Here is a 16304-nt window from a genome sequence, read left to right on the forward strand (position 1 = left end):
TTTAAATTTACTTGCTCTTTATTTTAAATATTGTATTTGTTCTCATTTTGGTTTTTTACTTTAAAATAAGATATGTGCAGTGTGCATAGGGATTTGTTCATAGTTTTTTTTTATAGTCCGGCCCTTCAACGGTCTGAGGGACAGTGAATTGGCCCCCTGTGTAAAAATTTTGGGGACCCCTGGTCTACACAGAAATGACCCAACATCCCTGCTCTAGCTAATCTGAGTGAAGGCTGCTCTATTCATTGTAGTTGTTCCTCCTTCTAGGTAAGACCTATTAGAACGCCCATCAAATAATCACCTCTTCTTCCTAACAGCATCTAACCCAGAACAAAGTCCTGGTTTAGGTGACCAATCGTCCTCCTTTAGGGAGGACAGTCCTTCTTTTGTAAGTTCCGTCCTCCTTCAAAAAGTGTCCTCCTACACGTCCTCCTTTTTGATATTGGAAGACTAATCTGTAAATGTTCGTATGTGATTGATGCAGTGTCAATCCATTGCGTGTGATGTGACATATTTGTATCTAAATGAGTATTTTTTCTTACAATTATTATTAAAAATTAAGCATAATTACAACATAAAATATTACAAATGTTTTTATTATGCATTTATCATATTATAGTGTATTATTGTTGCAATGAATAAAATGTTTCTTTTATTTATGATATGGTTTTCTTCCATTTATTTTTATCCTCCTTTTCATTGTAAAAAAGTTGGTCACCTTTCCTTCTTCCTTCAACCCTCCACCAGATGCCTAACACCAGCCCAAACCTTATAGGAAGTCCTTTCTAACACCTTCTTATGGAGACGCCCCACGGTCCCCACAGTGCGATGGAACCCGTTGAAGCAACGGAGTCATAAACCCAGCTTATCCACCCACAGGTATGTTTCTGGTGACCTTTGGCTGCAGGCATTGATGGTCCCCATCTCACTGGCTTGCTGTCATACTGCACTGGAAATGATACATCCCCAGGACTCTTTAAATATCCTTGTCATACATGCTTTAATACCATTCCATTTTGCAAGGGAGCCACTGAAACTCAGGGAGGGGAAGGGACTTCGCCCGGGTCACACAGCTGACAGTACCAAGCCAGGATGGAAATTCAGGTCTCATTCCAAAGTGGCTTTTCCAACTCCCTGCCTCTGCATTAATAGGGCAGAAACCAACACTGCATTGGGCCAGTGTCTGGGAGGGACAGCTCACACAGGAAAGAGCCCCAGGCACTGCGGGAGGGGTGGGAGCACCCGGGACATCCTTCATGACTTCCCTGGTTGGATCCTTCTCTCCAGGCTGCCTGGCTGCTGAGTAGGCACAGGCCCCGTAGAGGCCCGAGGTGGGGGGGTGAGTGTCAGCAGAGCCTGAGGCCTGAGTCACTTCCTGACCATTGCCTAAGAGGTGCCCCGAGCCACAGCCAGAACGGTCAGCGTGTGCCCTCGAAGGATTGCACCCTCTTGGGCAATGCTCACTTCCCTGGTGTTCCTCATCTTTCTGGGCTCACCTCTGCCACACTCAGGTTTTCAAGACACAACAGAGAGGTTCAAGCCCCATCCCCACCCTGGAGAACTGGATCCTCAACCCAGGAGGAGACCTGAGTCCCCCAGACAATTCTCTCTTGTCTGCGCCCAGTCCTGAACTCTGGCTGCCGGGACCCTGTTCCAACTTCAGAGTTAGGGAGCCTTCCATGCCAAAGGTCCGACACTGCCACAGTCCTCCCAGGCACCTAGACCCTTCCCTTTTCCTCCACAGGGTCTCAGGGCCAGAGACCACCCCCCCACCCCCGCGCTCAGGGGTGGGGCGGGGAGCAGGGTGAGGAATATGTCAGATAACCCCGGGCAGGATGTCCTGAGGGAGGCATGTGAGCTGTAAGCAGTGAATTTCAAACACAGGCCGTTTCCTTCAAGGAGCCAGGCCTCTCAAACCCAGAGACACCGCACAGCCTAGGGGCCGAGGGCCTGGACTCTAAAGCCAGGATGTGCTCGTTCCTTCAAACTAGCTCCCCTTCCCAGCTGTGTGACCTTCAGCGAGTTACTTAACCTCTCTGTACTTCGGGTTCCTCATCTCTAAAATGAGGATAATAACACTATTGACTCATAGGCCTCTCACCAGGATGAAGGGAGTTGTGTATGTAGAACGCTCAGAATAATGACTGGCAAATGGCAAACACTAGTCGTTCATTAAATAAATATTTTTTTCACTTCTAATGGGCTGACTCTTTCATTCATTCTCCACACGTTTTTGATATCCTACGGTGTATGAGTAAGACTGACTCCCTGCCCGCACTGCCTGTTGGGTATTTCTGCGGGACCGCGCCCCTCCCCCACAAATGGTCGTCAGGACTGTGCCAGATACTGCAGGACTTCTGGGTGGGGCGCGGGGCTATGGCACCAGGTGTGAGGCCTGCAGACACCCTAGGGACACTCCCCAGCTCGTTGTGGGCCACTGGCAAGTTCCTTTCCTTCAAGCTACCTTCTCTGTGTTTGACAAAGTGAACCAAGCAGTCCCTACCTCTTCTACGAGCCCATGCCCAGGCCAGTGAGAGTCAGGCTGGGCATCCGGGCTTCTCATGGCCGTTCTCTGCCCCCTGTCCTGTTCCTGGGAGGTCTCTGTGATTTAATTTGTCCTTTTATAAATTATTTATTTACTAATTTTTAGAGAAAGAGGAGAAAGAGAGAGAGAGAGAGAGAATGAGGAAGGAGCAGGAAGCATCAACTCCCATATATGCCTTGGCCAGGCAAACCCAGGATTTTGAACCGGTGACCTCAGTATTCCAGGTCAACGCTTTATCCACCGTGCCACCACAGGTCAGGCCACTCTATGATTTAATCTGAGCACAGAATTTTTTTCAGGCTGCACAGGCCACCAGATAGAGGCTGCAGACGTTCCTGGCTTGTCATTGTTCTCCCGGCCACTGGGAAGCTCGCAGAAACTGAGTTCAACCCCGAAAATTCAAACCTGCACCAGGTGTTTATTATAGAATTACTGTTGTTAATTTTAGGTCCCCTAAACATGATCTTGGGATATGTTTTAAAAATAGTCCGTAACTTTTAGAGACACAAAAAAATATTTATGGATGAAATTATACGATGCCTGGTTTATTTCATAATAACGGGGGGCGGAGGGATTAGATAGAGTAAAAGTGACTGAAGTGATGTAATTTGCTGGAGCTGAGGGACTGGGTCACGGAGGATCGCTAGAACCTCACCATCAGAGCGTGGTCCGGAGACCCTCTGAGCCCGGCGTGGGGACTGGGGGGAGACGGGCTGGTGATAAATATATGATGTTGGCTCAAACCCCAGACTGACTGAATCAGAGGCTGCGTTTTAATAAAAACAAAATCCGCAGGGGATTCGTGTTCACAGGCAAGTGTGAGAAGCACTGGGCTATTTTGTCTGTTTTTGTATACGTTGGAAACTTTCCATAATCAAAAGGTTGTGGGGTTGTGTTTTGTTTTACCCAAACGGTCGTCAATACCCCCGGGAGATCTTTCTGCAGAGTCCTGGGGGTGCAGGGAGAGCTGGAAGGCCCTGCCTTGTCCCCTCGGTACGTCGAGCTCCGGTCCCGCGCCCGCACCCGAACCCGCCCGGAGCAGCCCTCCCTGCAGGGCAGCGCACCTGCCGCCCAGGCGCAAACGCAGGGCTCGCGGCGCGGCTGTCGGAGCCGGCCCGGAAGGGCGGGGCCTGGGGGAGAGGCGGGGCCTGGAGGGGAGAGGCGGGGCCTGGCGGCGGGGCGGGGCAGGAGGGCGGCTGGTCGCGTACCTGGGCGAGCCGGCAGGTGGGACGCGCCGCGGGCCGGCCCCGCCCCCGCGGGGGCGGAGCGGGCGGCGCGGGGCGGGTGCGGCGGACGGCGGACGGGCCGGGTGCCGGGATCCCCGCGGGCAGCGAGCAGCCGCCGTGCCGGAGCCGCCGAGATTGGGTGCGCGGGATGAGCCTCACCCGGAAAAAGGGCTTCTACAAGCAGGACATCAACAAGACCGCCTGGGAGCTGCCCAAGACCTACTTGTCCCCGGCGCACGTCGGCAGCGGGGCTTATGGCGCCGTGTGGTGAGGTCCCTGGGCCTGCGTGCCCGCCGGGAGGTGCAGGGGCGCCCGGGGCGTCGGCGCGGACAGACCGCGGGCACTCAGGCCCCAGGGTTCAGGGGGACCCTCCCGGCCGGCCGGCGCCGGGCCGTGCACCTCTTCTGCTCTCCCAGACCCGCCTTGCGTGTCCCCTCTCCGGCTGGGCCCCGGGGCCACGTGCCCACCACCTTGACCCAGGACCACAGCGCCCCGCAGGCATGGAAGACCCTGCCGGGGGCTTTTTCTGGGCTAAACCGGGCGAGCGGGAGGCTAAGGAGACCGAGTGTGGGCAAAAAGGCTGGGGCAGAGGCTGGCCTGGGACCACGCAGGTGCCACCCTCTCTTCTCACTGGCTTTGTGGGGTCTCTGTGGGTTGAATTGGGACTGGGTCTGGTTCCTCAAGAATTGAACCTTACGAGGGACCTCAGAGTTCCTCGAGGTGAATCCCCACTCTTCCAAATGGGTACGCCGAGACCCAAACACTGAGAAGTGACTTGCCAAGTTACACAGAGTGAGGCTCCCTGCGGCTCTGGATTCCTGGTGTTAACTGTGTCTGACCCTGGTGCACCGACCTCTCTCAGTGTGTGCCTGTCGCCTCTGCAGCCCCCAGCCCCATGTTCCCCACCCCACCCCCACCCGCACTGCATCAGCTAGCTCCCGCACATCCTAGGCACCCTGGCCACCCCCCCCCCCTTCACCAGCCTGCAGACCAAGAGGGACTGGGGTGAGGATGGCCTGGGAGGTACCACCCAGGATCCGGAGTGACACTGCCCATAGAGTAGTAGATGCGCTGCCCGCTGACCTGCCTGTGCCCCTACAGCTCCGCCATCGACAAGCGGTCAGGGGAAAAGGTGGCCATCAAGAAGCTAAGCCGGCCCTTCCAGTCTGAGATCTTTGCCAAGCGAGCCTATCGAGAGCTGCTGTTGCTGAAACACATGCAGCATGAGAACGTAGGCTGGGCCTGGGGCTGCTGGGAAGGCAGGGGGGAGGGGGCCCCAGGGGTGCGGAGAGCTCAGGACAGGGCCAGGGGAAGGCAGACCGCCTCCCTGCCCCTCTGGTCCCCTCGTTGTGAAGATGGGGTACAGGACCTGCCCCGCCTACTTCCAGGAAGAGTGCAAAGTGTCTCCTGGCAGCGGGTCAGAATGAGCTCTATGCACTGCAAACTTACTGTATCTCACTGTTAAGGGCGAAACTTGGTTATGTGTTCTAGATCTAAGAGCTGCTGCCCAGAATCTGGGTTAATGCTGTTTGCACATGTGATCCTGATAATAGTAATAGTAATAATAATAATAATAATAGATACATACATACAGTATTGAGTGCCAGGCACTGTGTTCTGAGAGCTTAGTGTAAAACAACTGGTTTCATCCTGGGAGTATCACACGAGATAAGCACTATCCCCTGTACAAATGGGGAAACTGAGGCACCCTCCCCAATTGTATGGTTAGTTAATGGCCATGCCATGCTGGGATTTAAGTTTAGGCCACCAGGCTCCAGGCCTCAGTGCATAACCTACAAGACCGTTCAATCTGAGAGAAGCAGCTGGAAAAACTAGTGACCCCGCATCAGGCCTGGCCACCAGGCTTTTTGCTCCAGTGTACCTAGATTGGAAAGCAAATGTGTAAAATAATGATTTCAAATTTTTGTGCCCATGTTAAGCCCCATTCCACTTCAGCACTCCTCCCTCTGGCCTCCAGCCAGGGTGATCTTGCCCCTGGCTCTGAACCGGCCCTTTGGCAGGCAGGAATCTATGTGGCAGGAGGCCAAAGGTGACAGGCAGGGAGCCTCCTGGCAGGAAGGCCCCTTCTCTGTTCCCTTCTCCATTCCCTTCGCCTGAGTCCCTGCTTGAGCTGAGCATGGGTGTGTGCTGCTTGCCTGGAACACCCGACTCGGGGGCAGTGAGCACAGGAACGTCCAGCTCCCCTTCTCCCCAGCTGGACTTTCCTCACCGCTGTGCACCACAAGCTCCCTCCCAGTTAGGGGCACTCCCTTCCGCCTCTACCCCTTAACTGCTTCCAGGAAGGCTGGGACCTGCCCCCTGCTGGTTCGGTGTTAGGAAAGGGTGGGTGGTCCTGTGCCTGCCTGGGTCCCCGGGGAGGTGGGGACAGCGCTCAGCAGCTGCCCAGCCCTCACTGGCCACCTTCTCCCCAGGTCATCGGGCTCCTGGACGTCTTCACCCCGGCCTCCTGCCTGCGCAGCTTCCAGGACTTGTGAGTCTGGCGGCGCTGGGGGCCCGGGCATTGCGGTCCTTACTGGCCACGGGGGAGCAGGTTGGGAGTGGGGGGAAGATCCTCTGATCTGGGTTGGGGGCTGCCTGCCTGCAGTCCCCGTACCTTCGGGTTGTTGAGGTGCGATTCTCTCCTTACAGCTCCTTTCAGCCAAGGGTGGGGAGAGAGGCGGGCAGGATGAAATGGAGGTTACCCAGCTCTCACACCGGCAAGATAACCACTGCCAGTCCTCACTGGGAGGGCACCGGCTCACCTGGACATTCCCTGGGGGCCCAGGTGTGGCTCTGGACCTTGAACTTGAGCCTCTTCCTTGCATGAAACAAGGATCAGGAACGCCTTGGCCGCCTCTGGCTAGCGGAGTGTTTGACAGAGTCAGACAGAACCAAAAAATGGCTCGGCTAGCGCAGGGGCTGGTCTAAAGTTTAGAGACCTTTCGGAAGGTGGATTTTTTTTTCCAGTCCTATTTCAAATGCTCTGAAAGCCTCTGTTAGTTAGCATGCTTTCATTTTAAATGCAATGCAGTAATTTTGAATGGAATGTTTTGGTTTTTTTGGCAGGGGGTAACATTTTATCTTTAAAAAACTTTATTTTTCAATTACAATTTACATTCAGTATTATTTTTTATTGGTTTCAGTGGTACGGCATCATGGTCAGCCAATCAGAAACGTCAGAACGGGTCTCCCTCGATATTTCCAGGACCCGCCTGGCACTGTGCAGAGTTACTGCAACATTACTGACTATTCCCTTTGCCGTACTTGACATCCCGGGACTGTTCTGTAACTGCCAATCTGTCCTTCTTAGTCCCCTGGCCTTTTAAACCCAGCCCCTCAACCTCCCTCATCTCTGGCTGTATCCGTTCGTTCTCTGGGTCTCTGAGTCTGTTTCGGTTTTGTTTGTTCTTTAGTGAAATCATGGTATGTCTTTCTCTGTTTGACTTATTTCATTTAGCGTAATACTCTCTAGGTCCATCCATGTTGTTGCAAATGATAAAATTTCATTCTTTTTTTTTTATGTCAGAGTACTATTTCATTGTCTATATGTATGTACCACATCTTCTTTATGCAGTCCTCTGTTGATGGCTACTTAGGTTGTTTCCATGTCTTGACTCCTGTAAATAATGCTGCAGTGATCATAGGGATGTATATATCTTTTTGAATTAGTGTTTTGGGTTTCTTCAAATAAAAACCCAGAAGTGGAATTGCTGGGTCCTAAGGTAGTTCTGTTTTTAATTTCTTGAGGCATCCCCATACTGTTTTCCACAATGACTGTGACAGTCTGCAGTGCACCACCCCACAACGCATGAGCGTGAGGGTTCCCTTCACACCCTCACCAGCACTTGCTGTTTGTTGATTTATTGATGAGAGCTGTTCTGACAGGTGTGAGGTGATGGCTCATTGTGGTTTTAATTTGCATTTCTCTAATGATGAGTGACGATGTGTCTGTTGGCCAATTTGTGTGTCCTCTTTGGAGAAATGTTTATTCAGGTCCTGTGCCCATTTTTTAATTGGATTTTTTGTGTTTTCTGTTGTTAAGTTGTATGAGTTTGTTATACATTTTGGATATTAACCCCTTATTGCATATATCATTGGTGAGTATATTTTTCCCTTCAGTAGGCTGTCTTTCATTTTGTTGATGGTTTCTTTGCTGTGCAAAAACTTTTTAGTTTGATGTAGTTCCATTTGTTTATTTTTCTTTGGTTTCCCTAGGAGATACACACACACACACTACTAAGAGCAATGTCAGAGAGTTTACTTCCTGTGTTTTCTTCTAAGAGTTTTATGGTTACGGGTCTTACATTTAAGATTTTAACCATTTTGAGTTTATTCTTGTATATGGTATAAGAATGTGGTCTGATTTCTTTCTTTTTCTTCATATATCTGTCTAGTTTTCTCAGCACCATTTATTGACTAGACTGTCTTTACCCCACTGTATGTTCTTGCCTCCTTTGACAAAGATTAATTGACTATAGGTGTGGGTTTATTTCTGGGCTTTCTATTCTGTTCCATTATGTGTCTGTTTTTATGCCAGTACCATGATGGTTTTTTTTGTTTGTTTTTGTATTTTTCTGAAGCTGGAAAAGGGGAGAGACGGTCAGATAGACTCCCGCATGCACGACCGGGATCCACCCGGCACACCCACCAGGTGGCGATGCTCTGCCCCTCCGGGGCGTCGCTCTGTCGCGACCAGAGCCACTCTAGCGCCTGGGGCAGAGGCCACAGAGCCATCCCCAGCGCCCGGGCCATCTTTGCTCCAATGGAGCCTCGCTGCAGGAGGGGAAGAGAGAGACAGAGAGGAAGGAGAGGGGGAGGGGTGGAGAAGCAGATGGGCGCTTCTCCTGTGTGCCCTGGCTGGGAATCGAACCCGGGACTTCTGCACGCCAGGCCGACGCTCTACCACTGAACCAAACGGCCAGGGCCCATGATGTTTTGATTACAGTAGCCTTATAGTACAGTTTGATATCAGGTAGTGTGATACTCCAACTTTGTTCTACTTTCTCAAGATTACTTAGGCTATTTAGGGTCTTTTATTGTTCCATATAAATTTTAGAATTACTTGTTTTAGTTCCATGAAAAATGCCATTGCAAGCCCTGGCCGGTTGGCTCAGCGGTAGATCGTCGGCCTAGCGTGCGGAGGACCCGGGTTCGATTCCCGGCCAGGGCACACAGGAGAAGCGCCCATTTGCTTCTCCACTCCTCTGCCGCACTTTCCTCTCTGTCTCTCTCTTCCCCTCCCGCAGCCAAGGCTCCATTGGAGCAAAGATGGCCCAGGCGCTGGGCATGGCTCTGTGGCCTCTGCCTCAGGGGCTAGAGTGGCTCTGGTCGCAACATGGCGACGCCCAGGATGGGCAGAGCATTGCCCCCTGGTGGGCAGAGCGTCGCCCCTGGTGGGCGTGCCGGGTGGATCCCGGTCGGGTGCATGCGGGAGTCTGTCTGACTGTCTCTCCCTGTTTCCAACTTCAGAAAAATGAAAAAAAAAAAAAAAAAGCCATTGCATTTAACCTGCAGATTGCTTTTGGTAATATGGGCATTTTAATGATGTTAATTTTTCCTATCCATGAACATAATATGTGCTTCCATTTATTTTTATCTTCTTAAATTTCTTTCTTCAGTATCTTATAATTTTCCAAGTATAGGTCTTTACCTCCTTGGTAAAATTTCTTTCTTTCTTTTTTTAATGTAAGAGGAGGGGAGATAGTGAGACAGACTCCCACATGCACCCCAACCAGGATCCATCTGGCAACCCCCATTTGGGGCCAATGCTGGAATCAATGGAACTATTTTTAGTACCTGAGGCTGATGTGCTCACACTAACCAAGCTATTCTTAGTGCCCAGGCCTAACACTCAAACCAGTCGAGCCACTGGCTGAAGGAGTGGAAGAGGGAGAGAAGGGGGAGAGGATGGGGGAGGAAAGCAGATAGTCACTTCTCTGTGTGCCCTGACCAAGAACCAAACTTGGGACGTCCACGCTGGGCCAACCCTCTACCCATTGAGCCAACCGGCCAGAACCTAAATTTATTTCTTGATATATTTTTATGCAGTTGCAAGTGGGATTGTTTTCTTAATATCATTTTTTGATAACTTGTATATAAAATGCAACAGATATCTGAATATTAATTTTGTATCCTGCTACTTGACTGAACAAGTAGTTTTTGGGGGCTCATCTTTAAGATGTTTATATATAGTATGATGTCTGCAAAAAAGAAACAGTTTTCCTTTTTTCCTGTCCAATTTGGATGCTTTTTATTTCTTTTTCTTGTCTGATGGCTGTGGCTAGGACTTCTAATATTATGTTGAATAAAGGTGAAAGTGCACATCCTTGTCTTGTTCCTGATCTTAAGGAAAACACTTTTAGCTTTTTGTTGTTGGGTATGATCATGGCTGTGGATTTGTTATATATGGCTTTCATTACGTTGAAATATGCATCAAGTGGAGTTTTTCTTATAATGCCAGTTGCTGGCTTTAGCATTTGGAATTTAATGTGACTAGCCCTCCTGGTGGGGTAGGAGTCTGGGTGGGGTGAGGGTGCAGTTTCTAAATGAAGGCTAATAGTAGTGTGGTCCATGTTCTAGGTATGGGGAGAGTGTCGAGGACTGCATGTTTCCTCGGGGGATTTCACAGAGGAGGCAACGTTTGAACTGAATCCCGAAGGAAGAGTAGAGGTTTGCCTTAGGTAGAAGGGGCTGAAGGCATCGGGGTAGCGGGAGCGATGGGGGCAGAGGCCATGGTGTGTGGAAGTGGCTGGACTATGTGGACAGTGTTGAGAAGTTTAGTGTGGCTGGTTTGGCCAAGCTAAGCATGTGGACTTGATCCCGCCAGTCCACGGAGCAGGGAGGTGATGCGGTCAGTGTGGAGTTGGGGTGTGTGCTCTCGTGGCAGCGATAGAGGAACAGGGAGCAGCTCTGGGGGCGGGAACCAGGAGGGGAGTCTTGGAGACCCAGGCCTCGATCGAAACAGAGTAGAGGTGACGGGGTGCTGAGGGCAGGCCTGAGACCTGTGGGGTGCAGTGACTGGGCCAGGTGGCATGCGTCAGGGGTGCCAGGTTCCTGCTTGGATACAAGGTGGAGGAAGAACAGATCTAGGGAGAAAGATAACGATCTCCATTTTGGATGCTTCACTTTTGAGGAGCCTATGAACACTCAAGTGTTCATTCAGAAGTTGGGAATAAACCTGGAGCTCAGGAGAGGAAGGTGTGGGCTGGGAACGTGGATTTGGGTTGGAATAATCACCCACAGGTGATAGCCGAAGCCCAGGAACAGGCTGGTACAAAGCATGGCACGATACTGTTGATAAAAATGTCAGCATCAAAGAGCAGGTCCAGGAGGGTGAGACCAGCAGCCGCGAGCACCTGCTCAGAGGCCTCGGGGCCTCGGCGGAGACTCCTGAGGGCGTGTCGGACTGTGCCAAAGGTCAGACAGGAAGAGAGGGGGCCGGCGTGTGTTGGGCCATTATCGGTGACCTTGATCAGGGCAGTTTTGGTGGTGGCGGTGGGGTGGGGAGCAGACACCAGGTTGTTGGAGGCCTGGGAGTTAAGGCAGTGGGGTCAAGAGGTGAGGACCACCCTTCGTAGAAGTTTGGTGGGGACAGAAAGAGGGAGAAAGAGCAGTTTGTCAAGAAACAAGGGCATGGGGAGGGGCGTTCTAGCACAGTGAAACTTCGGCTAGTTTGTGGGCCGGGAAGAAAGAACCAGGGTCCGCGTAGAGGTGAAAGACAGAGGCGGACGGGGCCTGTGCATGGAGCAGGGTTCATTAGGAGCTGGGTGCAGTCAGGCAGAAGGCTCCAAAATGTCACAGTGTCACAGAAATGGCTTCCACTATGTCTGGTTTTGTTTTCCTTGTAATGTTCCTTTTTCAGTCTTTTATTATTATTCAGTGAGAGGAGGGAGGCAGAGACAGACTCCCGCATGTGCCCTGACTGGGATCCACCCAGCATGCCCACTAGGGGGCAGTGCTCTGCCTAGCTGGGGCATTGCTCCATTGTTCAGCAGCCAAGCTCTTCTTAGTGCCTGAGGCAGAGGCCATGGATCCATCCTCAGCACCCAGGGCCAACTCACTCCAATTGAGCCATGACTGTAGGAGGGGAAGAGAGAGGGAGAGAGAGAGGGAGAGAGGGAGAGAAAGGGATGGAGAAGCAGGTGGGTGCTTCTCCTGTGTGCCCTGACTGGGAATCAAACCTGGGACATCCATATGCTGGGCTGATGCTCTATCCACTGAGCCAACCGGCTGTGACTCCTCATTTTTCAGTCTTTATCATTTCTAGACTTTGCTGTCACTACCTCGAGTAAGTTACATTTTGCTGCTGGGCCCGTTCTGCAATCGCTTAAGCGGGTGCAGTGGTTTAGCTGCCTCTCCCTCCCTCCTTCCACCCTCCTGGAAACTGCTTTACTGTTTCCTTCTTGGAAGGGCAGACTTTGTGGGTTGTTCCTGGAGCCATGTCAGCCAGGCGTGGTGACCCCTGGGAGAGAAGGTTTGGGCCGAAGCGGGAGGAAATACTGAGATGTTCCCGAGTCACAGCTCTGGCTTTCTGTGCGGCGTAGAGGAGGGCAAGGAGGGGGCACGTTTGACGAGAGGAACGCAGCTCTGTTTGGCTTTCCTGGGCACGCCCCAGCTGAGCTGTGTCCCCCATCCCCCTCCCCGCCTGCTAGGCAGACACCGCGGCCAGGCTGGGGACTGGGCGCCGGGAGCCAGGAGGCCGTGCGGGGGTCTGGCTGGCTGCGGTTGGGCTAGTTCTAAGCACACATAAGGGAGTCACCTCTAAGACCTCTGTGTTGCCCCGGCCCCTCGCCCCTCCTCGGAGCTCTGACGTGGGCTGAGTGGGACTTGGGACCGTACATGAAGCCCCCGTGCTTTGCAGCTATCTGGTGATGCCCTTCATGCAGACAGACCTGCAGAAGATCATGGGCATGGAGTTCAGTGAAGACAAGATCCAGTACCTGGTGTATCAGATGCTCAAGGGCCTTAAGGTGGGTGGGAGCGGAGGTTTGTGGGAGGCCCGGCCTTGGGTCGGGAGAACACACCACCGGGGCGGGCGGGGGTTCGGAGCCAGGTGTGAAGGGCCTGGCATGAGGCTGGGCGCGGAAGGAACCCACCCTTCTCTCTCTCTGTCCCCACACAGTACATCCACTCCGCTGGGGTCATCCACAGGGTGAGTGCTTTCTCGCCACGGCCCCGCCCACCCTGGAGGGGTTCTGCACAGCTGGGGAAGGGAAGGGTGGAGGGAAGGCACAGTGCTTGGGGACCTGGGATGTGGCTTTCTCAGAGCCAGCCTTGGCCTAGGAAGGCGTGCCTCAAAGGAGCCGCTCTGTTCTGGGGACCCTGGGGGTGGGGGGCGGAAACGCTGCAAACAGCGGGCCCTGCGGCTGGTGTTCTAGGCTCTGAGCATTGGGAGCCTTTCAGAGCCGGCGGGGCCGCAGGGCACCCAGTCCACCCCTCAGTTCACACAGGAGGCTGGCGCCCAGGGAGGAGAAGTGGCTTGTGAGGTCACTCGCTGGGCGGTGGCCCAGTGGGGACTGCCTCCTGTCTTGGCCCCTCAGCCAGGCGCTCGTTCTCGCCTCTCATCTAGGATCTGAAGCCGGGCAACCTTGCTGTGAACGAGGACTGTGAGCTGAAGGTGAGCGGCCCGGGCAGGGTCCGCGGGGCTCGGGGTGGGCCCCTCTCCTGCAGCAGCCCCCCGAGGCAGCTCCAAGAGCTTGCTGTCCTCAGCGAACCCTTCCCCTGTGTCCCCGAGTCATAGATCTTGGACTTCGGGCTGGCACGGCACGCAGACGCCGAGATGACGGGCTACGTGGTGACCCGCTGGTACCGGGCCCCCGAGGTCATCCTCAGCTGGATGCACTATAACCAGACTGGTCAGTGGTCAGCTCCCGAGGGGGGCTGGGGGTCTTCCCTAGCAGCTTCCCCCAGGCTGTCTCGGTTACACTGGGCTGACCGGCCGCCAGGTCGTGGTCAGCGGTCCGGGTGACTCTTCCTCCTATCCCCGGCAGTGGACATCTGGTCCGTGGGCTGTATCATGGCAGAGATGCTGACCGGGAAAACGCTGTTCAAGGGGAAAGATTGTATCCTTGACTGGAAAAGACAGACCCCAACCAGGGAGTCGTTCCTTCAAAAGACACTTGATCTTACTTAAGTCTTTCTCTTAATGCAGAGTGATACACGCTCAGGGTAGAACCGTTTTAAAGTGCAGATAAGCTAAACGATGAAAAGCAACCCCGTCAACCCGACCCCCGGAGGAAGCACCTCCGGTTTGGCACCACGGGCGGGGTGTCCGGTGTGCGGTGCAGGCGTGGAGGCGCAGGGGTGGGCTGCCCTGCCAATCCCCGTGCGCCGCTGGGGACGTGGCCAGGAATCAACCAGCGGGACTGAGTGGGAGGAGGGCTGGGGCCACACGCGCGTCCGCAAGCATTCACTGGCGGGACCCTTAACCTGGCCTGGCCAGGGAAGCCTTCAGGAGACCTGAGTCCGGAGGGATGGCCCTCCCCTCCCAAAGCAGAGAGGGCGCTCAGAGGCCTGGGGGGCAGTGATGGAGGGTGGGGGCGAAGGCAGCGCCAGGTCCGCCCGCAGAGAGCCCGGCCGAGCCTTAACCTGCTGCAAGACCTGGACCAGCTGACCCAGATCCTGAAAGTGACTGGGGTCCCGGGGGCAGAGTTTGTGCAGAAGCTGAAGGACCGAGCGGTGAGCGGCAGCGTGCCCAGGCCGACCCGGGGCAGGCGGTGCAGGCCTTTGGGAGGGAGGGCTTCCCCGGGCCGCCCTCTGCTGTGGCAGGTGCTTCTGCCCTCAGCCCGCTTTGGCCTCTGACTGGAGCCTTCAGCCTAGCTCGGGCTTCTCTGGAACCCCTGCTCTACGTCCCAAGGCCTGCACCCCAAGGGGCTGACCGCTGGGCATCACTCAGTGCTCTTCTGTCTTCCAGGCCAAATCCTATATCCAGTCCCTGCCACAGAGCCCCAAGAAGGACTTCTCCCAGCTGTTCCCGCGCGCCAGCCCGCAGGGTGAGTCCGGGGCGGGGGCTCTGTGCTCTGGTGGCCGGGGGGCCTCCCCAGGCCGGGGTGTGAGGCTCTGTGCATTGCTCTCCATGGCAGCCGCGGACCTGCTGGAGAAGATGCTGGAGCTGGACGTGGACCAGCGCCTGACGGCCTCACAGGCCCTCGCCCACCCCTTCTTTGAGCCCTTCCGGGACCCCGAGGAGGAGACAGAGGCCCCGAAGTTTGACGATTCCTTAGAACACGAGAAACTCACAGTGGACGAATGGAAGCGTAAGAGCCTGGGCTGGGCCCTGCCCTCCCCGCCCACGGCCTCTCTCCTCTGCGGCCTCTCTCCTCTGCCTCCCTCGTTTTCCAGCCTGGCCTCAGCTGGCCGCTCTGCCCTCCTGGGGACTGTCTCCTTGTGCCTCTCTCTTCCTCCTGGGCTGACTTGCCACTCCGTGCTCTGTCTGTGGGGCCGGGGGCTGGGCCCTCAGCACCCCCACCCACCTCGAGCCCCTGCCTTTCTCAGAGCACATCTTCAAGGAGATTGTGAACTTCAGCCCCATTGCCCGGAAGGACTCACGACGCCGGAGCGGCATGAAGCTGTAGTGACCTGTCCAGCCGACCCCTGGCTGAGCCCGGGGACCACCACGTGCCCCCTTCCTGCCAGACACTGCCCCCAGGACCAGTACTTGTCACTACTGAACCCTTCTTGGAGTACATAGCCTTCCAAGCAGAGGACAGAGGGCACTTGTCCCTGTGAATGAAGCGGGCCTGGTCGATGCAGATCTCAAAGATGCTGGTCGGGAGGAAACAGCTCTGGTCGCGACCGGCCACATTAAATGCGTCTGGAGACTCACCTGTATGCGGGGTCTTTTCCTGCTCGGCCATAGTGGAAGAGGGGCGGGCGGAGCCGGCGGAGGGGTCTACCTCGGCGATGGCGTTAGTCCGCCAGGGCTGTCGTGAGAAATAACTGCACCCGGGATAGCTTAAACCCACAGAAATGAACGCGCGCAGGATTTGAAGGCTGGAAGTCTGAATCAAGGCGTTGCCAGGGCCGCGCCTCTTCCCGTGCCTCTCTGTGGTCTGCCGGGGCTCCCGGGAGGTCTGTGTGGTGTCCTTAGCTTGGATCTGCTTCAGCCCCACTCTCTGCCTCTGTCTCCACAGGGCCCTCTCCCCTGGCCGTGTCTGTCTGCGCCCCTCTTTTCTTACAAGACCACCAGCTATGAAAGGTGGGGTTCACCCTAGTCCAACATGATTTCATCTCAGTCCTTACTCATGCTTGCAAGGACCCTGTTTCCGGATAAGGTCACTTCGTGAGGTTCTGCATGGACACGACTTTTTGGAGAGCACTATTCCCGTGGGGCATCCTCCAGATAGCCACGGGGGAGGGCCCTTTTCCGGGCCTGGAGCTGTCACAGAGCCAAGCGTGCTTGGCTGCTGAACTGAGACAGTTGTAGAGGGAGCTGCAGCTGGGGGGACTGCGTGCAGGCTATTTTCGGCGAGCGATAAGGGATCAAGATAGGAAACGGCAGCGGGCTGGTTGGCGGGGCGCTGCAGCAAGCAGAG

General features: G+C 54.5%; 1 protein-coding gene across 2 annotated transcripts; it reads left to right on the forward strand.

The window, feature by feature from the left end:
* Positions 1-3807: 3807 nt before the first annotated feature.
* On the forward strand, positions 3808-15594 carry MAPK13 (mitogen-activated protein kinase 13). 2 transcript variants are annotated; one of them, XM_066236188.1, is made up of 12 exons: positions 3808-4038; positions 4873-5002; positions 6204-6262; positions 12632-12740; positions 12893-12922; positions 13340-13387; positions 13511-13625; positions 13761-13832; positions 14369-14448; positions 14684-14762; positions 14853-15026; positions 15265-15594. In XM_066236188.1, exons 1-12 carry the CDS (start codon positions 3920-3922, stop codon positions 15342-15344), a joined length of 1095 nt encoding a protein of 364 aa, XP_066092285.1. In that variant the 5' UTR covers positions 3808-3919; the 3' UTR covers positions 15345-15594. The 2 variants fall into 2 exon arrangements, with proteins under 2 accessions (XP_066092285.1, XP_066092367.1); XM_066236270.1 differs by lacking the exons at positions 3808-4038; positions 4873-5002; positions 6204-6262 and adding exons at positions 6443-6556; positions 10351-10451.
* The last annotated feature ends 710 nt before the right edge of the window (positions 15595-16304 follow it).

This window comes from Saccopteryx bilineata, chromosome 1 (genome assembly GCF_036850765.1).
Source record: "Saccopteryx bilineata isolate mSacBil1 chromosome 1, mSacBil1_pri_phased_curated, whole genome shotgun sequence".
NCBI lineage: Eukaryota > Metazoa > Chordata > Mammalia > Chiroptera > Emballonuridae > Saccopteryx > Saccopteryx bilineata.

What these genes read in the sequence shown, in the direction of transcription:
- MAPK13 (XM_066236188.1), top strand. Translation starts at nt 3,920, where the DNA reads ATGAGCCTCACCCGGAAAAAGGGCTTCTACAAGCAGGACATCAACAAG. An exon ending in CTGCGCAGCTTCCAGGACTT is followed by an intron (nt 6,263 to 12,631) that starts GTGAGTCTGGCG and finishes CGTGCTTTGCAG; the next exon opens with CTATCTGGTGATGCCCTTCA. An exon ending in GATGCACTATAACCAGACTG is followed by an intron (nt 13,626 to 13,760) that starts GTCAGTGGTCAG and finishes TATCCCCGGCAG; the next exon opens with TGGACATCTGGTCCGTGGGC.